The 27,350-nt window shown below is 41.5% G+C and overlaps 4 protein-coding genes across 4 annotated transcripts; 2 read left to right on the forward strand and 2 right to left on the reverse strand.

The window, feature by feature from the left end:
- The first annotated feature begins 1,172 nt into the window (after positions 1-1,172).
- On the forward strand, positions 1,173-3,272 carry fkbp3 (FKBP prolyl isomerase 3). Its single transcript, XM_072362606.1, has 7 exons — positions 1,173-1,309; positions 1,625-1,726; positions 1,812-1,913; positions 2,000-2,135; positions 2,246-2,313; positions 2,416-2,513; positions 2,905-3,272. Exons 1-7 carry the CDS (start codon positions 1,205-1,207, stop codon positions 2,957-2,959), a joined length of 666 nt encoding a protein of 221 aa, XP_072218707.1. The 5' UTR covers positions 1,173-1,204; the 3' UTR covers positions 2,960-3,272.
- Positions 3,273-3,530: 258 nt separating this feature from the next.
- Positions 3,531-5,247, reverse strand: faua (FAU ubiquitin like and ribosomal protein S30 fusion a). Its single transcript, XM_072362440.1, has 5 exons — positions 5,161-5,247; positions 4,432-4,513; positions 4,183-4,327; positions 3,929-3,984; positions 3,531-3,756 (listed from the first exon to the last, which is right to left on the reverse strand). Exons 2-5 carry the CDS (start codon positions 4,504-4,506, stop codon positions 3,631-3,633), a joined length of 402 nt encoding a protein of 133 aa, XP_072218541.1. The 5' UTR covers positions 4,507-4,513; positions 5,161-5,247; the 3' UTR covers positions 3,531-3,630.
- Positions 5,248-6,174: 927 nt separating this feature from the next.
- Positions 6,175-12,642, reverse strand: prpf39 (PRP39 pre-mRNA processing factor 39 homolog (yeast)). Its single transcript, XM_072362265.1, has 15 exons — positions 12,509-12,642; positions 10,962-11,366; positions 10,618-10,811; positions 10,343-10,468; positions 10,018-10,136; positions 9,679-9,846; positions 9,378-9,558; positions 8,860-8,967; positions 8,595-8,759; positions 8,039-8,165; positions 7,636-7,904; positions 7,353-7,537; positions 7,189-7,272; positions 6,908-7,022; positions 6,175-6,791 (listed from the first exon to the last, which is right to left on the reverse strand). Exons 2-15 carry the CDS (start codon positions 11,332-11,334, stop codon positions 6,702-6,704), a joined length of 2,304 nt encoding a protein of 767 aa, XP_072218366.1. The 5' UTR covers positions 11,335-11,366; positions 12,509-12,642; the 3' UTR covers positions 6,175-6,701.
- A 1,575-nt stretch (positions 12,643-14,217) lies between these two features.
- arf6a (ADP-ribosylation factor 6a) lies at positions 14,218-16,948 on the forward strand. The gene is made up of 2 exons (XM_072362266.1): positions 14,218-14,378; positions 14,514-16,948. The coding sequence occupies exon 2, from the start codon at positions 15,255-15,257 to the stop codon at positions 15,780-15,782; it is 528 nt and encodes a 175-aa protein (XP_072218367.1). The 5' UTR covers positions 14,218-14,378; positions 14,514-15,254; the 3' UTR covers positions 15,783-16,948.
- The last annotated feature ends 10,402 nt before the right edge of the window (positions 16,949-27,350 follow it).

Here is a 27,350-nt window from a genome sequence, read left to right on the forward strand (position 1 = left end):
GTTAACTGGCTAGAGGTCATTACCATCACTGGGTTTAAAATGAGCATCCAATAGGAATGAATGTATTGAATTAAAAAAGATTAGAAGGTTTTTTTCACTCTGTGAAAGACAGTATGGGCAAATAAATCAAGAATCATAAAATGACAAAGACTTTAATCATCATTACGACGGTTAAAGGATCTCTGTTTGTACAGGGAAATGAAAGTTATAGCTCTACTGTGCACTCCTATGAACATTCCCAAACATGACACAGAAATGCTGTAGCTTCCTCTGGGCTTGAGTTCTGACCTAATCCTGGCATGCAATCTGATTTATCAAAATATGAGATTCAGTGGGAATTTTGGATGGAGAATGTTGTTCAAAATCCAGTTTCCATGACGGTGTAAAGTTGCTTTTGTTCGGGTTCAAGACTGCAGAAAGTGCTCTCCTCAGTTCCCAAATGCTGACAGTGTGTTGTTAAAAGAACAGGCGATGGCACAAAGTGGTAAACATGCTTGTCAAATATCTTTTAAAACATGTATCAAAATTCTAAATTCGATTATATTGTCATTCAGAAAACAGATATATCTCGGTTTGAGTCTTTTAGATATCAGATTAAATACTCTTGATTGAAGATTTGCGTTGAAAGTTTTGCGAGGTGGATTTGCATTTAGTTTTTGTTTACATTCTAGGTGTGTGTGATGTGTTAGTATAGTGCAGTTGTATTGAATTTGTGTCTTTGTGCAGGGCAACAAAAGGAAATAAAAGATTGGGTTACTCAAACGTGAAAAATAATATTCCACTGTTTTAAAAATGCGGTTCAAGGTTTTAGAAATGTTGCCAAATGGTCACTGCTGTGTCTCTCAGTTTGTTTTCTTCCAGAGATACACGAGTTAATTTGAGGCACACAGTCCACAGGGTGGCAGGACTCAAGAAAAAAGTTGTAATACTATGGAAATACTGTCAGTGAATATCTTCAATTTGAACCAGACAAACATAACAGAACCGAGTTACGTCCGCTCTAACCCCAGCTGAACGTGTGTTTTTCGTTTTTATTTATTTTTCCCATTTTTTAATGATAGTTATTAGGACACAAACCATTCATTCATAACTGAATGCAATAATATGAAATATATTATGTCGGAGCTTTAAACGGTTGTAGAAGCAGGCGCGTTTGCATATTATTTCTGCGGTGAGTTCATAGTTCAACTGTCTGCCTTTCAAAATGGCGGCTGAACCAACACGGGAGTGGAGCGATGAGCAGCTCAAAAGTGATGATTTGCCCAAAAAAGACTTAATAAAGTTCATCCAGGACAATGCAGCCCACTCGGTATGGTCACGGCTTTAGTGCCCTTGTTATTTATTTTGAATAGCTGTAGGTTATGTTGTGAAGGCTCACTTTGAACTGCAGCATGATGCGTGGTTAGCAAAGAGGAGCCACATTATTGGGGTGTTAGCCTCAAGCGTCACCGCACGTACAGCGGCTTGTACATTTAAACAGACGGAATATTAGCTAAGCCACAGATCATAAATTAATCTGACTCTGAGTGGAAACGGATTAATTTATTATCTTGCATGATTTTTATTGCAATTCGTAAATATTGTTCGCAAATGACGGTTGTAGAAAGTCTGTTTTCTCTTACAGTTTCTCAATGAGCACAAGCTGCTTGGAAACATAAAGAACGTGGCCAAAACGGCAAAGAAAGAGCAACTGGTTGTTGCTTACAATCATCTGTTTGAGAGCAAAGTAAGTGATGCTATTAAGACTTGCCATTGTTGCACTGAATCAGCAGGCAGGGTTGATGGAAACTGAGTGAACTCGTGTCTTGCAGAGGTTTAAAGGCACAGAACCCGTGGAAGAGGTGACCGAGCAGGTGAAAACTGTGAAAATCGAAGACAAGCCCAAAGAAGTGAAAACAGAAGTTGTGGACGAGGTGCTCCATCCTTTGTGTTCAAATCGAAACGTTTTGAGTTCTGCTTGCCACACTACACGCTTACCCTGTTCCTCTGCTTGTCTCAGGGTCCGCCGAAGTACACCAAATCAGTGCTGAAGAAAGGCGACAAGACCAACTTCCCAAAGAAGGGCGAGAATGTGAGCTGCTGGTACACCGGTACTCTGGAGGATGGGACTGTCTTCGACACAAATATTCCCGCATGTATGACCTTATGCACATTTACAGTTTAAACTACGGCCGCTGGTTATAGAATCATAGTTCTGCTTTGAGCTTCTATCATCATCTCTGAACCGTCACCATTCCCTCTGCAGTGGCAAGAAAGAAGAAACAAACTAAACCCCTGAGCTTCAAAGTAGGCACGGGAAAAGTCATCAGAGGAGTGAGTTATTAAAGTATTTTCTATCCTGGGCATGCTTGTTTGTTTTGTTTTTTTTTGTTGTTCTACAGTTTGACTCCTCTGTACATCTTGTCATCATCACAGTGGGATGAAGCTCTGATGACCATGAGCAAGGGTGAAACAGCACGGCTGGAAATCGAGCCAGAGTGGGCTTATGGAAGAAAGGGCCTCCCCGATTCCAAGTATCCTTATCTTTGGTGTTTTGTACTTTAAATGATTGTCACTTTAATGCAGGGATCTCAAACTCTGGTTCTCGAGGGCGGCATTCCTGCAGATTTTAGATGTTTCCCTGCTCCAGTATACCCAGTTCAGGTCGATGCCTCATCAGCTGGTTTGTGCAGAATTTAACAATCTTTTGAAGAGGTCCATTCAATCTGAGTCAGGCGTGTTGAAGCAGGGAAACATCTAAATATGATCTGGAATGTAATGTGATTTCTTGCTTAATTAATTTCAGTAGATCCTCACAGGGGTTAAAATGTGAGTCGGTACCGCTTCAGTCCATCAGTGTCTGATATTTCTCCTGCGCCAAAGCTGTAGTTCTGTTAAGTTTTTCCTTAATTCTAGCTCCTCCAGAATTCCACCCAACGCTAAGCTGATTTTTGAAGTCGAGCTGGTTGCTGTGGATTAACCATTCGGCCAACATGGACTACATTTTAAGTGTACTAGCCAATTTCAGGGCCCTGTTGAGAGGTTAGACGCAAGCATGGCTCTCGGACTGCACTATACCCAGCTCCTACAACGTCCTCCTTTGCCTTTGTTTTTCTTAAAATTGTTCACAATTTACTTATGAAGACAAGACCATTATATATGTTAAGTTTTGGTCTAAACTGGATGGCTTGTCAATAATGTATATATGACAGATCTTGAAAGTTGTGCCGTTTCTTTTGCATGTACAATGTAAATGATAAATAAACCTGTTTCACTCAGTTCATACCAAGGAACGCCACCATGGCTATTTTTTTTCTTCTACATGTGACCAGTCCCATTGCAAACTACATTGGAATATCTGTTAGCCCACAAATTAGATTAAGAAACCGCTAATATGGAAGATTAAACCAATGTATCTACTGACAGGTGTTGATGAAGCTTAGTATCAAAATTATAGTTATATAAAAAACAGTCATTTGTCCAAAATGAATACTGTTCATACATGTTCCAGCTTTATGGAGACTTCCTTTAAGTGAGGACATCACTATAAATCCAAGTCAAACCATCTTTATTCTGTACAGCACAAAGTTTAACTTGGCAAAAACTGACAGATGGTGGTGCCGCCGTTTCTCCTTTTAGCCACTGAAGCACTTAGGAGTTGGCGTTGGGTCCCTTCTTCTTTCCGAAGGTGGGCACAACGTTCACAAAGCGCCTGTTGTACTGGATGCGACGCTTGGCACGGCCTGTCTTCTTTTTCTTCTTCTCCTGTTTGTCCACCTGGACAAAAGGGAGGAAGGCAGCATTGTCATTTACAAACCATATTCCATTCTAAAAGCATACAAAACAATTATATTGCTCTCTTAACGTGCATTTTGTTTTAATGTTGGTAAAGGAAAGTAGTTAATATTCCAGTGGAATGTAAAGTGCCAGAAAAAGCTACAAATCTTACCTTGGGAGTCTGTCCTCTCACTTTGCCGGCACGGGCCAGAGAGCCGTGCACCTTACCTGGTGGAAGAGAGCAACAGAACAAGAAATATTTAAGTAAGAGCTCAAAAACCAGCTCATCAATCAAACTTTGCAGACGGCATTAATGAAACTAGATCATATCTTATTCAATGTGCTTCCAGATGAGCCAACACTGCTCATTCACCATATTAGCGATAAGATAAGATACATGAATGTGAGTTAAATCTGTACACTGACCTCCCAGCAGCCTGCCAGCTACCTCCAAGGTGCAGTGCTCTGACACACCGCATGATGCCAGGGAGGAATCATCCTCCAGGGGGGAACCAGCAAGTAGCAGAACCTGGTCCTCGACCAGGAGTCCCTCCAGAGACTGGACATGGGCCTGGAAGACACCGTAGTATAGTTATTTTATGAATAGGACTCGCTTTATCCCTCAACAAAACGTCTTCTAAATTTAAAACCTTTATGGGTTTCCTTTTCTTTTACCTTAATCTGGCCAACAGTCTCTTGTCCGGTCACCTCAAGGGTGTGAGTGTTCTGGGCACGCAAGAAGAGCTGCATCTTGACGCTGGAAGAGATCAGAGAGGGCCAAACTACTTCAACTACAGTCCGTTAATCCTACAGGTCTTTCATTGGCGCCACGAAAATAAGTTTTTGAAAAAGTTTCACCTCTGATAACATGAACCATCACTTAAATTGGCTAAAGTCCAAAGTAGTCGTAATGGCTAACTAATATAATAACTTTGTGATAATCGATAGTTTGTGTCACCTATGCTACATCAGCTATGACAAGTCCAAGATGTCCGCCGTGATGTTGCGGAAATCTCGCAGTAGCGATGCATTTATTTATCAAGTCTCACACCGACTACCAAAATCAACATGACATATTTGTCTGGAGTAACTAAATAAATAACTTGGCAAGCCCTGTTTAAAACATTCAACTGAATGAAACTATAGGAGACCAGTTTGGAGAAACGCGCTAAGAAACTGAGTAGAGTTGCTTCTCTTAGCTTCTAGCAACATCTGCTAGCCTAACTAGCCACATGGGGCACGCGTTTAAGAGAAATTCCATCAATATACATAAAATACACATTCACAGAAGAAAATGAGGCATAACACAAAATACCTGATGGTGTGATGGCTATATTCGCTCAGTTAAACCTGCCTTATTTCTTGCTAGTCTACCAATTATTTCGGAAAAAGAACGGGTCTCACCTCGTTTGATGCTAGTCGTTCCACGCTAGGCATAAAAAGGGCTGTTTAAGGGGCGATACTGCGCATGTGCAGAAACACGTAACTCTGGTCTGTTTCGATAGTCACGCCCGTCATATTTCCAGAACTTAACGATGGTGACGTAGTTGATTACTTTAATCACTACACGGCTCTTGACATTTTATATAGGACGCTAACAATTTTATGTAATAGTTGAACATTAAAACAAACTGCAATAGAAGACATTTTGCAATTCATTTTCAGGTGAATGGAGGAAAAATTCAATAATTATTCAATTGCGAGGAAAGAAAAACATGGAAACCTGAACAACCGAGAAGAAAATCACGGTTTGTAACTTTGTTGCAGCTCCTCGTGCTTTTGTGAAAGCTGGAATTTTTTTAGGCGTGAAGTTCACTTATATAAAACAGTATTCTTCATTAGTCTGACATCATCTCAGTCTCGAAGCCACTTTAAGGCAAGTTTGAATGTTCTTTGCGGCACCATCCTCCTGACAAAATGACCTCCGCTCACCAAACCTCATTTCAACTGACTGAATAAGAAAATTGTCCAGCATTTTAAAGTGCACCTGCGCGTTTACTGTAGATGTAATGACTGTCATCATGGGTGACCGTGGAAGGTTGAATGTTTTCTTCAGGCAGCAGTCTTTACTTTCATTGGACATGAACCAAACAAAAGTTCCAGCATCGTGTCCTCTTTTTTCCATTTCAAAGCTTATTGCTTTCGTCTCCCTCAAAAGCCTCCCTTTTTGTTTAGACTCGCTCCAAATGACTGAATCAAGTTTTAGAATCCTTTCCCATGTTTCCTGTCAGTCAGCCAGGTCTAACACCTCCTCCCTTTTACATAAAAAAGTTGAATGAACATCCAAAATGTGGCAAGGCTACTCCATCAAAAACAGTATTCTGAAATATGTAGAAACATTTCATGTACTAACAGCTGGTGACATCAGATCTACAGCAGCATTTTGAACCCGTTGACATAGAAATTCAGACCAAGACATCCAGGGATATCAATTTATTTATTATGAAATAAAGTCGAAATAAAAAAAAAAAAAAAACAAGGAACTCTTCATTGCTCTTCGTGGAAATAAGCATGAAATATTAAAGATCAGAATTCTTGGGATGGGGAGACATGGCTCAAACGTCAACGAATGCCTCCTTTTACAAGTTTAAATCTTAAACACAAAGAAAGAGACCAAACTAAGTAATCTGATCTAAAAATTAAGCTCACACAGGAAAATAAAACTGCCTTCACAAATAACATGCATTTATGAACCCCCGAAACAGTGATGAATGTAATTACTTTATTCTTTAAAAGAGGGGAAAAAAGAAGATAGAAATGTTTATTAATATTACTGTCATGGAAGCCAAAATATGTGTTATAACTGTGACCCAGTAAGAAGTGGGAGGAGAAAAAAAAAGAAAAAAAGACCATCTGAAATCTCCATGACATCCAGGTAATTTGTTCCAAGATTTAAGAAGCTCAGAAGAGACCGGTCTCCATCTTCAGAATGCAAGAACTGTCCATCATGTAGGAGGAGGAGGGTAGTACTGGTTGTACTGGCCATATTGGTTGTACTGCCCCCAGGAATTTTGTCCCCAGCCGCCATATTGTTGCTGAAAAAGAAGATTGGAGTTATAGCGATTACTGAAAATTCAAACTGGCTTGACCAAAACATCAGCTTAGCTTAATGTGGTTTGAGAGACTCTAAATTAGAAGACAGAAAACCCACCTGGTACCAGTTGTAGTTGTATGCAGAGTTGCTTGCCTGCATGTCTGTCATGGCGTTCGTTGCAACTGCAGAATCATCGTCCACACGCTGCCTTTTGGAATCTGGTTCCTGAGAGCTGAGGGCAACAGGTTCAAATTAATAAAAACCCATTTGAGACTGTTGAGAGTTGAGCTACCAAAGCTGAATTGTGACATTAGGAAAACACATTTGGAGCTTCAGCAGAGAGGGCAGCTGAAGAATTTTCAAAAAAGATGTTTTGTTAAGTGACCAGAGTCTCTTACCTGTCATACCCGTTCTCGGCCTTCCTCTTTGAAGAGTCGCTTTCTTTCTGCAATTTCTGTTGTTCCTCATATGCAGCCACAAGCCTGAGAGAAGGAAAACAAATTCTTAAAAAGAAAAAAAAAAAGAAAAAAGTAATTTACACAAAAGTAATGAAGAAACTCACGCGTTGATGTCGCTGCCGAAATCTTCCAGAAACTCGACCTTGCGCTGGGAAAACAGCACGCGGGATTCCAGGGGCATGGGACTGTTCAGGGCCCGGTCGAAGCAAGCAAGGATCTCCACTTCGTTCTGCGTCACATCCCCACTGTACTCCAGCTCGAGCAGGTTCAGATACAGCTTTGAACTGGTCTTTAAAAACAATGGAAACAAAGATTAAAGTGAGAACGTCCCAATCGGTGCGATGGTGCTTACAGAAGTTTGCTTGCCAGAATCACACCAACCCTCACCTGGTCTTTCTCTATGGCATCGAGCAGCACCTTCTTGGCCTTGCTCAGACTTCTTTGCACCTTCATCAGCTGCCTGGCCAGCTTCACGGCGTAAAATGACGTCTCCGTCGCGTTCTTCGCCAAGTCCATTGCCTCCCTCAACAGCGCCTCTGCTCCCTCCAAGTTGCCATGGCGACGCTCCAGACTGACCCTCCGAAGGCGCACCATAGCCAGACCCTGTATCGCCTCCTCCAGGGACTTCAGGATTCCACGAGCCTCCTCTACGTTGCCTGGGCAAAGAAGAGCAGGGAACTTTTAGTCAGGCTGAACACATCCAATTTTCTTTTAAACCAGATACATCTAATCCCACACGCTTAAAACTTCAAGTCTGTCAATCTGAATGCTGGTTTGGAGAGATGCACACCTTGCTGTTCCTCAAAGGCTGCCCACAGCAGGTGGATGGCTGGTTTCTTGGGCAGGTGGATGGTGCACGCCTTCTTGTAGACATGTCTCACGCCGTCGGTGCTGAATCCCTCTAGATATTTTGCATACTTCAGAGTGAAAAAGAGAAAGCGAGTTGGAAAGAGTGCAGGAGAGGACAGAAAAGAGGTGAAAGAGAAAGGCAAAAAAAGAAACAGAACATTTAAACCTAAAATTTCAGTCGATACAGTGAATTTCTTCATTGACAAGATCGTTTTTAGAAATTTTCTGTGTAAACCCATCAGCACCTTCATGGAACCAATTAGATAAGTTTCTGTAAGGTAGTGGGAGACGAAGAAGATGCAACGTAGTAGTTGGCAAATGCTGCAGTCAAATCTTGTGTGGCAAGCTGGCCATCCCCTAATACAACAGATACAGTCACATATCAACGTTACACGCAAAGAGTGCAGGTCGATTTACTGTGTCGATGTGATATCATCGTTGATGGGGGAAGTGCAGGGAGGTAGCGGAAGTGAGAGAGAGGTTTGTGCTCATGCTACCTTGATCCAGAACTCCTCGTAGAGGGCACAAGCGATGAGGCACCGTTCAAAAAGAACAACCACGCGCTCCGGGGTTCCGTTCTCAATCTCGAAGTCCAGGTACTCCTTCCAGTTGTTCAGCTGCGTCTTCTCCAAGGCTTTGACGTGGAAGTAAGGTCTCTTAATCTGAAAAGACATAAGTTGGTTAGTTTGATAATTGTGAACATGATATGAGAGAAGATATATTTTGAACACTGAATACCACTGTAAAGAAAACAAGACATACTCCTTCCTCAAAGGCCCAACGCTTGCTGACTTCGTGTTCATTGTGGTTGAACACTTCCTGCCGAACCTCGATCACCTTGTGGCGCATGTTCTCGATCTCAGTCACTCGCTACATAAAAACACACAAACAACAAGTTCAGCATCTATTTTAAGCTTCACTGTATCACATTCTCCACTTGGAAGTGAAAACTGCTAGGCCTGCAACCAGGAATTAAAATCACCATGAGCTCGCCAGAGACAAGAAGCCTGTAGAGAGAGACATGTATGCACCCTGCATAACAGCTTCCAGGTGCAGGTGCTGTGTTCATGCGAACCCTGGTTGATCCTTTTAGTTTCAGGGTTACTCCCTGACGGGATGCCAACTTGAATCCCCCTGGCTTGGCTGCTGACATAAAAACATCTCCAAATCTGACCAACAAATTTGTTCCACTTCATCATGGACAACAAGTGAGCACCTGCCAACCCTGCAAGTAGTCATTTAGTCAATCTCTCTTGCAGACTTGGCTATCAGTTTTATACCTTAGCAGGATCCGTATGATCCTCTGTACCGGGCGGTACGTCCTCCTGAGGAACAGTTGACTCCCCATCTTCACCAATCACTGCAGATAGACTGGCTTTGGAGAGCTCAAGCCTAAGCTGAACAAATTCCTCTTCTGACAAGAAATATTTGGGGTGGTTGCTCTGCACGTGATCCTTAAACCTGCGTGGATAAAACACAAATTAATTGTCTTCGTACAGAAGAACATTCCAAATGAGGTATAATAGAGGACTAAAACACTTAAAATATCAATCGAAATTAATCAGGAATCTTTTTCTCTACCTCTGAAAGTGCTGGGAATACAGCTGGGTTGGGATACCCAGGATGCGATCATAGATGGCTGTGACATTAGCCAGCTTCTGTTGTTCAGTCTCCCAGTTTATGAAGGACTCCCACAGGCGGTCTGAGCGAAAGTCTGTGCCTGCTGCAAGCACTGCATGATCGTAGGAGCTAAATGCAAAAAAAAAAAAAGAAAACATGAAATCATTTGTTGTCCAATTGTATTGGTCAGAAGTAACATGGCACTAACATACATCATTAGATTAAGTCACTTAAAACTAGATGAAGTTTTAATGGCATTTAACTGTTATAAAGTAATGCAGTAACGAAGGTTGTACTCACGCTCGAATGTGTCCCTCAGTCTCTGGGTCATTGGGATCGGAATTCTCTTTGATGAAGGTGAGATAGTGAAGCCAGAGGTCCACACTGAGAGGGATGGCCTGCAAGCCTCTTCTGTACACCTGAGAAAAGACCAAATAAAAGTTGCTCAATGGCTGAAATTGTTTTACAAAGTTCTTCAAGCAGCTCTTCATCCCCCTTTAACATCAACCTGTGTCAGTCTCTACAGGATAAAGACTAATCCTATGGAGACCAATAGCAGCATGGTGTCGCTGGTCATCAGCTAACTAACTGATGACACGTGGTTGCATAAGACTTAGACATTTACCTCTTCTGCCACCTGTATGTTGCCGTGCTTTTTCTCAAGATCAGCATACTTCTTCCAGTAGCCATAACAGTAGGGATAACGTAGGAAGAAGACGTCAAAAGACTGTCTCGCAGGTATGAGGAGATTCTGCAAGGGGATAAGAGAAAATACAAAATGTCTTAAATTCCCTTTTGAGTTGTGCAAGTACATCTAAATGGGTTTTTTTCTGTGACAACATATTCATTTAAATTGTATTCAACTTCACAGTCACATCTCAATCATCTACATTCTCTTACTTCTTGCTCCACATACTGCAGCAGGGTAACCCAGGCGTTGAAGTCGTCTGGGTTCTCCTCGCATACTTTAAAGAGCTTTTCAAACTCTGAGGGCGTATCAGGCTCTGGAGGAACAGATAATTCTTCTGTGGATTCTTTGGAAGGTTCTTCAAGTTCCATGCCATCCTCTGGCGCCTGTGGCGCTTCAGTCATATCTGAAGAGGATCAATGAGGTAAATTAGTTGTCTTTATTGTCAAAAAAAAAAAAGATGAATAAACATTCAAAACTACAACTACGATGAGTACACAGCTAAACAGTAAGCAAATGTTATGCTATTACACTTAAGTTTGGTATTTTCAGTTACCTTGACTGTCATCCTGTGCAGCAGCCTCTGGCTGAGGCACTGCTTGCTCTGGCTCTTCAGCGGGTGGTGGTGGAGGAGGTGGTGGCGGCGGTGGTGCCGGCTGTTCCTCTTGGAAAAGCTCAGTGTTGGCAAGCTGAAACTGCTCCACAGCCTTCTCTACAGACCCCAGCTCCGGAGAGTTCATTTGTTGGTTCTGTTGCGGTTCGTGGCTTGGAGCATCCTGAGAAGTATCGGAGTCCTCGGGCAAGATGTTGGAAAGTGGTTCTGGAGGAACTTGTTCAAGTGACCACTCAGTTGATTGGCCTAGAACAGGAAGGTCAGGAAGAAAGGCATCCCCATTGCTTTCCATGGCAGGGGACTCAGTGTCCAGCATTCCAATAATAGCGTCGTCTGAGAGTTGCTTGTCTGTTAGAAAACAAGTTTGATTATCAATTTGTAGTGCAATGGTGATCAAGATGTCAGTAAATTAACCAACAACTATTTTGAAACTAGATATGTTTGAATATTTTCCCAGACAAATAACTTAAAAGTTCTGTCTGGTTTTAACATCACTTTACTTTAAATATAGAACATTGGCACCTGTGTCATACAAGCTACATAGCCAAATCATAACAGGACACATGGCACCCAAATTAGACATATAAGAAATATAACCTGGCACCAAATTACTACAATAGTAAACTAAAAGTAACACACCATCTTTAACAATTTTCAACTCTTCAAAGTAGACCAATATTTTTCCCAGATCTACTTTGCAAACATAGTTTCCTTGTTGGAGAAAAAGAAACAAAAGACCTCACAGCCTTGTGAAACTTGTAATCCGTCGCGACAAAGTGCATAATTGTCGTTATTCTGAAGGAAATAAACCAAAATTCAACTACTTTAAGACCTTTTTTTCTTTAAAATCAGAAAGGGTCACAAGTAGAAGCGCCATCTGGTGCAAGCCGATACTTCCTTGTTTTAGCATTAATACGGGTACCAGCTTAAGCTAAAATCCTAGCCGCGCGACTAAAAATAATAAAACCGCGTAATCAGCTATATATGCACAGCCTTGTGATATCTAATAACACTTACACTTATACAAAGTTAGCTTTGTGGACCATCACAATCTATTAGTCTCGCTTGCAAAATGAGGCCATGTTGCATCCGGGTAGACGTTTGCATAATCAAAGTTCGGTCTTAAGTTAGGCCTCAACGCCTGCCTATTTCATGTGAGGCATTGCGGTACTTATAGGCAGAACTTGTTAGCTCGACATATCCGCTGCTTTCGTAACAATGCGAATTTATTTCTAATAATTATATATTCAATTTGAGAACCAGCTCAATGTATCGTGATAACAAAGTTTACCCAAATATGACTGATAAATTTAACGTACAACGTGACCATAACTACAACGTGCCATGCATCTGCCGTCGTTTCCAGTTAATAGTCGGTACCATTCTCCAAACTAGCTAGCCAGCTAACGTCGGCAACTGACTGTGGAACTGCTGAACTTTTAGCAATATCACAACATATTCTTCAACAAAGACACATTTGAAGATCTTACCAGTATATTTCGCGTGGCTGTGATGAACCTTGGGAACTTATGAATGCCCTTCGAAGCACGGTCACTAACCTACAACCGCCAAGCGCGCTTCATCCACCATTCTAATCAACTTGGAGGCAGAATGTGCGCATGCTCACTCATAACACCATGGATACAGAGTGAGCGGGCTTACCGGGCACAGGCCCAGGGGCTCGAGAAGTAAGGACGTCTCTGGTCTCGTGGCCAGAAACAGAAGTTCAGGAAATAAGCAGCAAAGTAGACATAAATGAAGAGACGTAAAATGACCGCAAAATACATAAAATGGTTACAAAGAAAGGCAAAGTGTATAAAAATGAGGCACAAAATATTCATAAAAGCATACAAATAAACTAAAAAATATACACAGAAGGTCTACAAAGGGATACAAAATGACCCAAATGATCAGAAATGACGTGAAATAACCATAAAAGTACAGAAAACAAGCAAATATGATAAAAAATAATAGCAATAATATAATAATGCTTATATGCTTATTCGGATGCTTATGTATTTTGAAGCAATGTTAACATTGCAGTATGTTCATAAGATATTACAGTTATATTGATCAACTGTATCTCTGTAGATATAATGTAGAACAAGATCCTTAGAATAATTGTATATGCCTCAATTCATTGGTTGTATTACATTTGGTCTTAAATAAGAGGTTTACTGTATCACAGGCGGCCAGGGTTTTAAAATTACATACATGAGCGCATCTGTGTACAATTTCAGTAAAGCTATAACTCAAATTAATGTAAAATTGCAAAAAAAATAAAATAAAAATAGACAAAGATGGAAGTCAAATTCCGTATTTTAAATTATTTCATAGGCGCTATTGCATAGTAGGCTTACTAAAATAGTCATTTTAAAAACTTTTGATCTCCTAATTTTCCTTCTGTAGAAACTAAACTGTAGATCATCTCGTATCAAATGTGTCTTTGGCCGGTCTTAAATAGCAGGTGTCGTGTTATTAAATTGCTTTTCAAAATGAAACACTGTATATTCCCCCCGCCCTTCTCACTCACAACCTCCACGTCACACGCTAATCTTACGGAAACTGTTTGAATGAATGATATGACATGTTGGAAAAAACCGGCGCTAAAACCCTCCTTTTGATATTACTACACATTCATAAGAGTTGCATTTGTTTCATAAGCAAAGTCTGGAGTCTTATTGTGTCACACAACACATTAAAGGCCACCACTTTCATAATGAATGCTCAAATGGCGTCTACAGTAGCTAATGGGCCGGTCTGCAGTTCGGATTTCTTTTTTTCTTTTTCTGTGCGCATGCGAAATGGCGTACGGTGGCGTTTTTGGTAGTAGGAAATATTGGAATCAAAGTGAGAGTTTGTTTGTTTCCCTTGTCCACAATGGTTTATAAATACTTACAGTATCTATTATAATAAATTAACGATAAATCATGAAATTAGTGTATTTTTAAAATATAATTTCTTAGTGTATCAATTTTAATTCTTTATTAGTAATGACATTGAATAATTGTCTTTGTCTTAAATGTCTGTTTTATTCACCCACCAGCTGTAATATGTGGTTGGAAGTCATGTGCGGGGGTCTAGCCGGTCGGGGGGTTTTCCCGAATTGATGCTCTGAGGAGTGTTCTTTTTTCGTACTCAGATATCGGAGCTGTGAAGGAGTTCCTGAATGCAGCAGTAGTGTGTGTGAGCGGTGTAGAGGAAGTGGCGGCTGATCTGGGTCCGCACCTTTTCCGGTAACACAGCACCGCCACTGCTGTGACTGAACGGCTGGAGACAGAGAGGGAGGAAGAGAGACCGAGAGCGGCAAGAGCGGGGAGAAACGGCCCGGGGACTGGGGGATGATTGCCGCAGACGCAGGTATTTATTTGACTTTCCATTTTTATCTGTTTGTGCCCAGCTTTTCTTTTAGCGGTGAGAGTATTATTTTTTTGGATCCAAACTTGTCCTCTGTACTAACACCCCTCCCTTCTCTGGACCGCTCCTGTGTCACAGGGGGAAGAGAAGAAAGTCGGATGAATCAATGACCTTTTGAACGATCCTCCTCTGAATGTCCCGTAACAGAAACGGACCGGGAAGGCTGTAAATTTCCGTGTGCTTTCGAAGAAATCGACGCGCTTTGAAATCCATCGACTGGAATAAGAAAAGGCCAAGTGTGGACAGCCGGCAGCCAAGGAGGAAGTGGGAACCCCGGGCTTGGACTGGGCCCGATTTATATCGACCGCTTTTGGTTGAAATAAGAAAATAATCAGAAGTCTACTTTGGGTCATAATCGGTTCAGCTGAGCGCAAGAGGAGTTTCTAAAAAGAAGAGAAACTTGAAATGTGGATTTTGAAGCAATTCTGCACTTCGAGGCGAGTTTGAAACCGGCGTATGTCATTTTTTCTTCTTACATCGGAGGGCAGTGGATCATGAAAATACATCTCCACCCAATTCTGCGAGGGCTCCACACATACCGCTCCCGCTGAGTTCTCGCTCACCAGCTCAGGTCAGATCGCCTCAGTCCGCTTGATTGTACTGCGCAAACTTGAAACTCACCACCTTTTTGAATAGTGACACTTGTGTCAGCCCACCCGCCACCATCACGTGGAGGGTTTTTTTTTTCCCTTCCCTGTAGCTACACACTGAAACTGTAACCTCTCGGTTGTAGTAAAAGTAGTAAAAACAACTTTTCCTCTGAAAAGAGAAGTGCAACTTTTTCCCTCCATAACAAAGTATTTATGCACAGCAAACAAGATGGGGAAAATGCTTTCAAAGATCTTTGGCAACAAGGAGATGAGAATATTGATGCTTGGACTTGATGCTGCTGGGAAAACTACCATCTTGTACAAGCTCAAACTGGGACAGTCTGTCACCACCATCCCAACGGTTGGGTTCAATGTGGAGACTGTCACCTATAAGAATGTGAAGTTCAACGTGTGGGATGTGGGCGGGCAGGACAAGATCAGGCCGCTTTGGAGACATTACTACACTGGCACCCAAGGCCTCATTTTCGTGGTGGACTGTGCCGACAGGGACAGGATCGACGAGGCGAGGCAGGAGCTCCACCGAATCATCAACGACCGGGAGATGAGGGACGCCATCATCCTGATCTTCGCCAACAAACAGGACCTCACAGATGCCATGAAGCCCCATGAGATCCAGGAGAAGCTGGGCCTGACCCGGATCAGAGATAGGAATTGGTACGTTCAGCCCTCGTGTGCAACAACGGGAGATGGACTTTACGAGGGCCTTACCTGGCTCACCTCAAATTACAAATCTTAATGTTTCGCCAACTCACCAGCCCGGACACTTTGAGGCGAACAAGTAGCTGAGAATGAAAATTGGAAGGAAAAAAAAAAAAGAAAAGCAATCTGAAGCAATTAATAGCTCGACCTCTCTGCTGAATATGTATCAAAGAGAGTAGCAAATACATTTTGGTTTATTTCTTCTTTTGATAACGATGACTTCACTTTAACCCTGATTCCATTTAAGCAGAATCCTTGGTTTTTTTTCTGTAGTTCTCTTTGGTTTTCACTCTGTGTAATCAGTGCCGTTGAGATATACAATAAGCTTCCTTATAAGCTCTTGCTGCAATTGATTTTGTTTCATTCCTATTGTATAACTTCTTATAGGGGACTTGGGGACACATATTTTTAGCTTTGCCCCTGCTTAGCTTTCAGTCAGTATTCTCATGACCTAGCTACATTTCCAAAGGATGGTCAAGTCCAGAACCTTACATCAGCATATCAATTTCATGGCTCGAAATGCCTGGGTAATATGTAAGAATGTGTAATATGTAAGAATGTGTATTATGGATGTGTTAGGACCTCAAAATGATACTTTGCTTTCATAATTGATTGTACTGGGATGAATGGGGAAACGTGGTAGTACTTCTTTCCTGTGCACACTGTGGACGCTGGATATTCACACACACTGTGATTATGGACATATAATTTTGTTTCAGGGTCCAAATCTGTTACCACCAGTCTTATTCTTCTCTGTATTGTTTCTCTCAGAGCTTCCATTACTGTTGAGTATTTGTAGTTTCAGCTGCCTTAGGAGGGACCAGGGTTCCAGGTGCCCCGAAAACTGAGACAGTTCCTACGACGGAAGGGTATTCTCAACCGCTGAGTTTGCACTTTGGGTGGGAGAAGGGGGTTTGCGACAAGCTGGCTGTGCATATTTTGATATCCCGTAACTGACTTTTGGACTCCAGCAAGTGTTTACGAAATTCCCAACCCCCTCCCGCCGCCTCCAATGCAGGTGCTTCAGTGAGTGCGAGCCCCTTTTCTTTCGTCTTTGCTTTTATTTTAAGCCATCACCAGCCTTTAAGGTCCTGCAGTTCTACTCTTTGTTAGTACTTCATACATACTGCTGTTTGATTTATTTGTTTTTCCCCTTTTCTTTTGCTATGCTGTTGAATTAATAAAAAAAATATATCCAGATCAGCATGGAAGTGATGCCTTTTCAATGAGCCACTGCTACTGTCGTTAAAGCAATGTTTCCCTTCTGAGAGAGGTTGAGCTTGTAAAAGAGGAAATGAGAGTTTAGGGCGTTATGATGGTTGAAAGAAGGACAAGCTGCGAAGTGAAGTGAGCCTCAGCCCGTTTCCTTTCTGCACTTGCGAGTGTGAGTCATTTGCTGTGAATAAATGATGAGATCTTAGGTTTCAGAGTAGTGATTGTCAGGTAAACCGTGCCCTGCCAAAGGTACTAGTCCAAGGATCAGTTTGTCCATTAAGGCGCAGACTCCAGAGCACGTGTGTCTTTAAAAAAAACATAAAAGGTCAAAGTCAGGATCAGTAATGCATAACATTGGGTTTTTTTTTTTTTTGCATAAAAAGTTCAGCAACAAAACTTTGCACACTCGAGAGGAAATGACACATTTGTGCTCAAGATATGCTCCCATCATGTTGGGTTTTTTTCTTTAAAACAACTTTAATTTTATTCTTGCTTCTTCTGTTCTGTTGTGCAAATACTGAGGTTAGTCAGTCGTCTTCTTTTCGCTAGCCTGGCATTTTGCCCTGAATAAGCAAGCCGCCCTGAGGCATAGATCGGAGATCAGGCTACCATTTCAAAGCCATTCATTCATCTTTTTTTCTTTTTTTTGGTCACCTGTTTGCTGGATATTTGGAGCTTCATCTGAACCGACCCCACACAATGAAGGGATATAGTTGCGTGTGTAAGGTCAGCTTCTCTGTTCTCACATCTAAAGAGGAGGGTGTGAATCACACGGTGACATCACCGTGTGCTGTCAGGAAACGCTTAAAACAAGGCTGTTGTCATGGGGATTTTCGGATTCGCACGACAAAAAAGTTCAACTTTAGATCTCAACAGGTGAAATCGTAACACGCTGGGTTTTTTTTTCTTTTCTTTTTTGATGTGCATTTCTGAACTCCGTAATGAGGAGGGTAGTGGCGACATTCTTGAACAGCTTACATTTTTAAGGTATTACACTGACTCTCCTGAATATTTCTACAGCAACACATTTGCTCAGAGTCCAGGAATTCTTGTCCAGGAATGCTTGTTTTCTATCTGTGCATTTGCTCTATTTGCTCGTGGGGTGTTTGTTCTGCGGCTGTTGACGTGAAGTTTGACCCCGCTGCAGTGTTGAAAGCTGTACCCTGCATGTGACGTGTCCAGCTTGAAGGACGGGCATGGCGGTTGCACCGAGATTGACACAAATGCAGCAGCCTCTTATCTCTCCCGAAACTGCTGCCACTTTCCAGTTTTATTTTTGTTCCTTTTTTAAATTCGAAGCACCAGTCACAGGACTTTCCCACATTTTCAGAGCAGACTTCTCATACTCAAACCTCTGTATTTAAACAGTTGAGGACAGTGCTCCGTCAGTGTCAAGTAAGATCTTGTTTGCGGATTATTTTCCATTTATGACTCATCGTGTATGTCGAAATTCTTTTCACTGAAACGCTTTTCATGTTTTCAGGAGGAACCCGGGAGAGGAAATATGGAAAGGGGGAGCAGTTTGAAACGGCCCCTGAAGTTACATCGGGGCATGAGCCGGTGAATCATGCTGCACATGTCCCATGGCCTTTTGTACAGCTGTCACCGCTCTCGGCAGCAGATGGACTGCACACATTGGCTGGTGTCAAATGCTGTCAGGCTCACCTGTGGCCCTCACTTAAAGGACAAATGTTCAGATTTTCTATTGACGCTATGACTCGATGAGCATTCAGGGAAGGTTGCATTCGCGCAGCCTTTCTTTCTGCATTTACGGTCCTGCTTCGTGTTCTTTTGCATAAATGCAGTTTTTGACCACCATTGTGTGTTGCAGGGTGGGGGTTGACTACACTATTGTATGGGATCTATGAAGGGATTGGGTTCAAACAATACTGCAAAACTGAGCCCAATTGTCGTTCCTCTGTCATTTGTTTACTCAGGCGTTCCTCTTTGATTTGAATCTCACTTCAGTTCTTCAATCAGCAAAGCAGGAAACCGCCATACAGACAATATACTGTATAAGTCAGCATGAAGGAATCTGTTGCTCACAAGCTTGTGTTCGATTAGATATGACCTCAAAATCCACAAACTTTCAAAAATATTAGTCTCTCTACTCGGTGCTGATGTACTGAGTCTCACTCGACGTGCTAACTGAAGTGCATCGGTGGTGTTAACTACCTGTGAAAGACATTCACAATCCAAGCACACCACTCTGAGCAGACACACTGCTTTTCTCACACCACACTGTCGACATCCTCCCACTGCTGTTTCCATAGAGCCGTGGAGTTTAAACATGGTATGCTCGCCTTATTTAAAGAGTCAGAGGCCAAATCAACTACTCAAAGTTTCAATCCAGAGCTTTTTCTCGTGTTATTTGCACACACGTATGTTGTGTTTGCGTTAGTTATTACTAATGCACGAACAGCATAGAGCCGTGTGAAAAAGGAAGTGCATCTTCTTTCAACTCTAGGTTTTACATATTGGGACATGATTGAAAATAAAAAAGTTTGTACTAGGTCTTAAAAATGAGGTAATAAAACCCCAGATGAACAACATCACGTAGCATATTACATTATTTCTTTCACAAAAACAGAGTCAAAATACTGAGGCAGTGTGTAAAAAAACTAAGTCCACCCTTGCTGCTTCCACAGAATGTCAAATATTACCTAGTAGTCAAGTGCTGCTAATCAAATACTCTTGATTAATTTATCATCAGCAAGTATGAGCAAGCCCCTTTCCTCTCTAAAACGACCATGGCAGCACGGCTTAGACTTCTGGAACGATGACCTTTGGAAAGACGTCTAAAGTGGAGATGTTTAGTCATAATATACAGCATCGTGTCTGGTGCAACCCAAACACAGCTTATAGGAACAAACACCACATACCAACTCAAGCACGGTGGGGCAGGACTGATGATTTGGGTTTGTTTTGCAGCCACACAACCTGAGCATGTTGTCACTGAGCCCACCATGAACTCCTCTGTATACCAAAGTGTTCTTGAGCTAAAGCTTGGCTGAAACTGAGTCATCAACGGGACAATGATCCCAAACACAGCAGCAAATCTACAACAGAATGTCTGACAAAGAAAAGAATCAAGGTGTTGCAATGGCTCAAAGTCCTGACCTCGACCAGACTGAAATGCTGGGGTGGGACCTTGAGAGAGCTGTGAATTCACGAATGCCAGCAAATTTCAATGAAATGACGCAACGTCGTAAAGAAGAGCGGGTCAGAATTTCTTCACAATGAAGTGAGAGACAGGTGATATCGTACAGAAAATGATTACCTCCAGTTATTGCTGTTAAAACTGTATTTTGGCTTAGATTTTGTTCAATAACTAATGACACAAGGTAACATAATTTGCTGTAAATACCAGATGAATGTCCTGATTTGTTAAGAGAGGTTGTACTTTTTTTTCCATATGCCTCTATGCATATAGGATGTGAATAAGGGTGTAATTTAGTAAACCTAACCGAAGCTCAGCTTTTTAATCAACTACCGCTTCCTTTTAAGGTTTTTGATAGGTTACTTGCTGGAAAATGCATTTACCCAATAATTAAGCTTAATTTTCTTTACGAGTCAGCATTTGATGTATTCAACACGTGAAAACTTAGAAAGCACAATTCCCCTTTTAATCTTGCTGCGCATAATCACAAAGGTTTTCATGTATAGCCCAATCTGTCACATTCCTCCATGGTGGGCTCAAGGTCTTTTAACCAAGAACAGTATATCCTCCTGTTGCTGCTGGCAACAAGGCCAAAAGATTAAAAAAATCCGTCGGTATAGCCGTTTATTTAGTATCCATCAACACTAATTGTTTAATTCATCAAAGATAAGACTCATGCGTGGATATCTATTGTTCTGCCTTTTGACTAAGTGATTTCCTGCAGTTGCATTTTCTGTCTGACAAACTCCATTGATGAGAACAGAAGAAAAGGTTTAAGACCGGTTGGATCAGTCAGAGCTCAGCTCAGAAACTTTCAGTGTCTTTGTTGTCATGGGGCCTCGTAAATCGGCATGCAGACAGAGTGACATTCGCCCCTTGCTAGCAGTTGTGCGCTCCCCAGATTCTGTTGCACGTTGCATTTCCCTCCTCTGCGGACAATGTGCTAATAATTATAGGGAGCCTGAGGCCTGTGTTTGCATTTGGCAGAGAGGCTGTGTAGTGGGAGGCATTTGTGCCGCTGCAGCCCTGTGTAGCATCAGTGATTTGAGCTCACAGATGTAATTAACAGAGGCTCTGCACTAACAGCAATACTTATTGACGTCCTCTGGAGGAAAGAATTTTCACTGAACGTTTATTCTTTGAAAAATGTTCATAAGAATACGACCTCTGTGACAATTCACTTGACATTTCCACTGGTGGATCTTTTCAGTCAAAAAATCCTGATCTAAGCCAAAGCAAATCACAGGACATTAGCACATAGACTGATTTTAGTAAACTGGAGTTATGGGATGAGTCTGAAATGAATAAGAGGAAGCTATACGTTTTTTTTTTAATCACAGTGCGACTTTTCCTCCGTCGATTAAGACACAAACTGGTTGGTAAAGCTGGTGCGAAGATGAGCTTTCGTTTGTGACAGGAAATGACATGTGCTGCAACCTTCCTGTGTGACACATGGCACACCACAGCAACAGATGGACAAACTGAGATATAAAAGAAGAAAGAAAGATTAACAGGGTAGAGCAGAGAATAAAACGATACATATGGCAGCCTGGGCCTACACTGTAATTACCTAAACTGGCTCTCTAGTGGCGGTTTTAATGAAGGAAATTTACCCAACAGATTTCAGTTTATTTCTAAATAATGCCCTCCAACTACCTGAAATAGAAAAGTCATCTAAAACAGGTTCTTTTAGAGAGGTGGTAATAAATCTTGTCGTGCCCAGGTCAAAGGCTGCTTTTCACACGTTGTGTAATTATTGATACCTCTGCTGTTAAACGCTGCAAAACTGAGCAGGGACCCAATTACTTGAAATGTTTCCCTGTTTCTGGTGCCTGTTGGTAATCTCCCACTCACACAAACACAGAAATAGAGTCACCAATACAACCAACATCCCTAAATAACACACAACACTAAATCCAAAAATAACCCACCACACACAGGGCTCCCCACTGGTTCTTGCTAATAACCCGTCTGAAAAGCCATCTGCTTCCATGTGAAGCACACCAGCAGCTGTGAATGTGTGTGTGTGTGTGTAGTTTATGTGCTTGGGTCATGCACATGTATGGCAGGTTGTTAGCAGGTGCCCCTGTGATGCTTGAAAGGAGTCAGTGTGCTTAAAGTTTCAACAGTTTAAGCTGAGCTTCAGTGGAGCCCACAGTGAGTCGTTGTTCCGTGTTTCCCTGATGGGATAGTGTGACAGAAGGTCACAGTTCATTCTAATTAACTTACACGGATATTTCTCTTGGCATTTCTGCTGTTTTTTTCTTACAATAGTCCAAATGAAGCACTGGTATATGCTGCTCACTGACTACAAAGGTTAATCTGGTCACATGTTTAAGGTTTTTTTGCTCGATTTTGGCTGTGATTTGTTCCTGTCGCCTGATTCTCACATGACCTTATTAAATCTTCTCTTATCTTGCTCCATTTTATGCTGCAGTCCACATACATGTACACAATCCTTCCTTTAAAACAAGTCGCATGCCTGCAGTCTGTTAAGGCTGTTATGTGCAGCATATGCAGGCAGTTGCCTCGGTTTATGACAGCACGAGTTTTCGGTGTTTTGTGACAAACCTATTTGTGTATGCAATTAGTCTCCCCCATTGGGGGCCAAAATCGCTAGCAGAGCCTGGCGTGTCTGAGCTCCCAGAGCATGGGAATATGCTGAGCCATCTGGTGTATCGGAATCAGTATCTATCTGCTCTGTGCAGGGGAAGACCTTCTGATCAAGTAGAGGGGATGTGGTGTCTCTCAAATGCACAAACACACAACCAATCCACCTCATGGGCAGATGCAGCACAGGTAGAGCACATGATTTCAGTCAGTATTATGTTACAGTTGTTGAATAACTGCTGTCGCTGCGATGGCATGCGTTATGTCTACATATCTTAAGATCTGCTTTGCTGCTCCTTCCAAGTTTTCTCTACAAACAGGGAGACAGGTTTGGTTAATGACTGAAATACCTTTTCTTTGTTTGTCCCCGTCTCTATGGCAACACTGACAAAGACTCAGCAGCAGATGTCTGGAGCACATTAAGTGACTGTGTTGACTCCCATTCCTTACTTGCCATTCTTCCAAATGTGCGTTTAAACCTTTTACGTCAGCATCAACTCAGTCCAGATTGAGGAAGTCAAGCCAGAGGTGTCTTGATGTCTCTCATATTTGCTTCTCAGTGTAAATAATGGGAGATAATCCAGAAGTAATACACATTAACTATGTCTGATGGTGTACAATATGTGAAACTGGTTCCTTATGCTAAAAACTAAAGCAAATCTATGTATGTAAGAGTTTTCTGATCTGGGTGTAGGTGCTCAGTATTTGTTTGTTATTACAAGCATATATCTAGCATTCTGAAAAAAAATATAGTCGAACATTGGCGTGCATAAATTTGGACTTTTGAAGAATGGCAGAAGTCAACCTGACTTCCAAAAGGTTCAAAAGTTAAAGAAGACAGACCTCTCAAACATTTCTGAAGCAGGTCTACTTTATGTGTTTCCAACTTTTACAGTTTTAAACCAACAACAAAAAAAAGAAAACGAGAGAAAAATGGCCCTAAGCCAACGTCTGGACACCCTGTGTGGTCAGTGCATAGTAACAATCCCTTTGGCAACACTTGTAAATACTTCTTGTGGCCAGCTGCGGGTGAGAATAGTGCTCAGGCTTTACAGGTGCACAAATAACTGCTCCACACTTTCAAGATTTCAGCAGTTGTAGGTTTTAACTTCTGTTTTTGCGAGAAAAGTATAGAAAAAAAAAGCGGGAAAATATGCTGCAGGTGCAACTTATTCCAGGAATTCCTCTACTTATTTGCAGATGTGCGAATTTCGCCCATGACTTCAAGTAAACTGATGCTGGTATTTCAGTGCACCACACATTCACTGCAGCGACTGAAACAAAAGGAGCTGCTAACTTTCTGATTAATGGGGTAGGAGTTATGCACCTGCAAGGAAAAATTACAGCAGGCGTTTCTGCTGTGTTGCATTTTTAGAAGAGGAAAGAGCTGTTTCTTACAAGTAGACAAGACTGTCACAGGCTCAGTTGTTGTTGACCTAAAAATACCTTCATACACAAACTTTCACCTCGGAATTATCAGCAGTTGCCCCCTCTACTTTGCTCGCCAAAAGTCACGTTATGATAAGTGTAGTAATGCATGCCACATGTTCGCAATAAGGCAAACAATCTGAACTGGGATTTGCTCACCAAATATGGGTTCTAGATAACTTGAGTCATGTGACAAGCATGTTCATTACTACACACAGTGGGGGGGAGATTTGTTTCCAGTTTGGCTGCTTCGATCCCTTATTATTACCTGAATCCATGTAGACAATACAAATATCAAGTGAGGTGGATAGAAATGGGCTCCTGACTACAACTGTATATTGTGTGAACTGTGAAAGGAGCCACATGCTGGGATTAGCAGAGGACATTTTATCTGGCTGGTGAGGCCATCTCAGCACAGAGTGGCTGTCAGTCAAAAAGGTCACGTCCAATCTTTTATGTTCATTCATTCTGTCTTTATCAGCTGCAAGAGGAACTATATCACGTAACTGATGACTTCATGGTTGTTCCTTCTCCGGTTTCTGTGGCTATTAGTGGCATCAGGGTGATGTTTTGTTCAGAAAGATGTTCCATGAGTTCCTTTAAACTCTCTATAACGGAAAGGATCTGTTCTGCTAATTTTTCTTCACCAGGCTGATGAATCCCTCCTGCTGTTCTGTTTCTGAAAATGGTCTTTGTTCCTCAGTGAAGAGTTAAAAGAGAAACTCTCCTCTTGGGATTAATACAGGATCACAGAATACTGCATGTACAGTTGATGACCAGGCAGGAAGTCGGTTTATTCATTCAGAGCATACTTTAAATTCCTGGATCGACAAGAAGAGTAAATAACCCCGGCAGTCCAAACTGGATTTTTGCCCTACTGATGAATTATTATGACCATAAACTATGTCGAATAAAGAGTGAGCTATAATGAATCCTTTTCCAGCTTATGCTAAAACTCACCCAAACAAATACGGCCAGAAAGAAAAGAGAGAACGGAGGAAAGAGACAGAACTCAGGAGGCAAAGTAGGAGAGGGTGTGACCTTAATCCCACAATGGGAAAGAAAGAAATGCACGCTCACTGAAACATGCGCACACACTTACATTCACACACTTCTGGTCAATCCAGTTTCTTCTTTGTATCTCAGAGGAAAAGTATGTTCGAGGTCAAACTTGTGATACACACAGTGAAAGTTGTGTTGCCTCGTTCTGTAAAAGAGGTGAGCGAGCTCTGAAGTTAGTTACTCTGTGACTGTGGTGGATTTCCATTAATATAATATGGGTTTGGTTGTTTGTTTGGTGTATCCCGATGTCATTTTATGAGTAACCACTCCTTACCGCTCTTAAGTTGCAATACTTCAGCTGCTTATGTGAGGGAGTGCAATATCGTTCCAACTTTCAACTTGTTGCCATATCCGTCAGAATAACATTGCACATTTATCCACGCAAATGTTTTACTGTCGTTCAACATGTCTGATAACAAAAATTAACATAAAACACACATTGCAGAGTCATGCTGAGAACTGCTGTCTCTGTGCCTAACCCTGCATACAAGCCACCACATGTTGCACCAGCCTACCAGAATACAAATAGAGCTACTGTTTCAGATTAGGCCAGTGATGCTGTTGTGGAGACTCAGTTACTGTTACTGCATGAAATGCAACCAAAAAAAAAAAAAGTGAAACAGAAAACATCAAGTGAAAATCTACTATTTCTGGTTGGTTGCTGTGTTTTTTTAAAATTCACAGTACTATGCATCAGTCCTGAACCACCTCTCAGGACACATCATTTGTTCCCAAGTCTGTAGTTGCATCTATAGAAATGCCAAAGATAATAGTTTGACAGACATGAAATTCTATTTTTACACCAACAAGGTGATTCTAAAAATAAATAAATAAATAAATCTGAAGAAACTGGAAAACTGGAGGACAAAAGAATTGCCAGGCCTAAAAACTATTTACAGCAGATTAAAGAAAAGATTTGAAATGTCCCTCAAGAACTCTGGAGTATTATTCCCGAAGACTACTTAAAGAAATTAGCTTGTTAGGCTGTGTTGTAGGAAAAAGGTGGTCGTAAAAAATATTGGCTTTCATTCTGTTTTGGAATCATACACCCTATCTGTATGTGCCCTATGTGTCTCCTTCTGTTTGAGTAAATCGCTTCACCTATGTCCTATTTTACTAGCAATATGTAAAGAAATTAACGTTGGCACAAGACTCTTTTCACAGTACTGTATTGGTACTTTTTTTTTTTTAAACTCCGTCTGACCTACTTTCTCAAAAAGTAAATAACACTGAATGTGAACCAGCATTGAGGGAAACAGAATGAACACAGATGGGAAAAGTCTGCCTCATTCATTCATATCACTCAAATAATTTCATATGTAAAAAGGAAAAAAATGCACATCATAGAAGACACAAGATGTTGATATAGAAAAGTAGAGTACACATATACTAACACACAAATTAGTCCAAGTAATAACGCCTGACTGACTTCATAGACTGGAAAGTTGTACTTTGCCATTGCACTGCCCTCGTGTGGTCACAACGTTGCACTTTACTACACTTTATGAGTGTGTGTGAATTATTCTGTATGAGTGTGAGCTTGTGTGAGCTTGTTTGAGGATGAGAAAAAGGGGAAGAGAGGGACTAAATGTATGCTCCTGTCTGCCTATATCGGATTATGCGCCTACATTAATGCAAAGAAGAAGAAAGGGGGTGTCGTCTGGGGTGCAATGCTGACCCACATCTTAGCTCCACCACACACCCACAAAGCCCCCCATTACGTCAGACTCTATAATGGCCCATAAGACCAGTCTCACTTGATGTACATACACTAATTCAAAGGAGGCAGGGCATTACTTTAAATACACTACGACGCCTCTACCTGCCCGGGGATACTAGTACTTCCTGTGAATTTCCAAATGGCTCGTTTTATTCTATCAGTGGGAGCCTTCTTCCCATCATGGATGCATCCATTTGAAGTTTGATAGGGGAGTTTGTTTTTAAGATCATTTTCACTTTGGGTTATGAAGATGATTTTTAAAATAATCTAATATAACAGTATCCTTGATATATTTTAAAATAACATAAAACAGAATGTTTACCAGGGAAGATATTTTATCAAATATTTTAAGCGCCCTCTGACTGTCGCTTCCCCCCTATAAAATATGGTACATCTTACACCCTGCCGTT

The sequence above is a fragment of the Leuresthes tenuis genome, unplaced genomic scaffold (genome assembly GCF_036924035.1).
Source record: "Leuresthes tenuis unplaced genomic scaffold, fLeuTen1.0.hap1 SCAF_13, whole genome shotgun sequence".
Taxonomy (NCBI): Eukaryota; Metazoa; Chordata; class Actinopteri; order Atheriniformes; family Atherinopsidae; genus Leuresthes; species Leuresthes tenuis.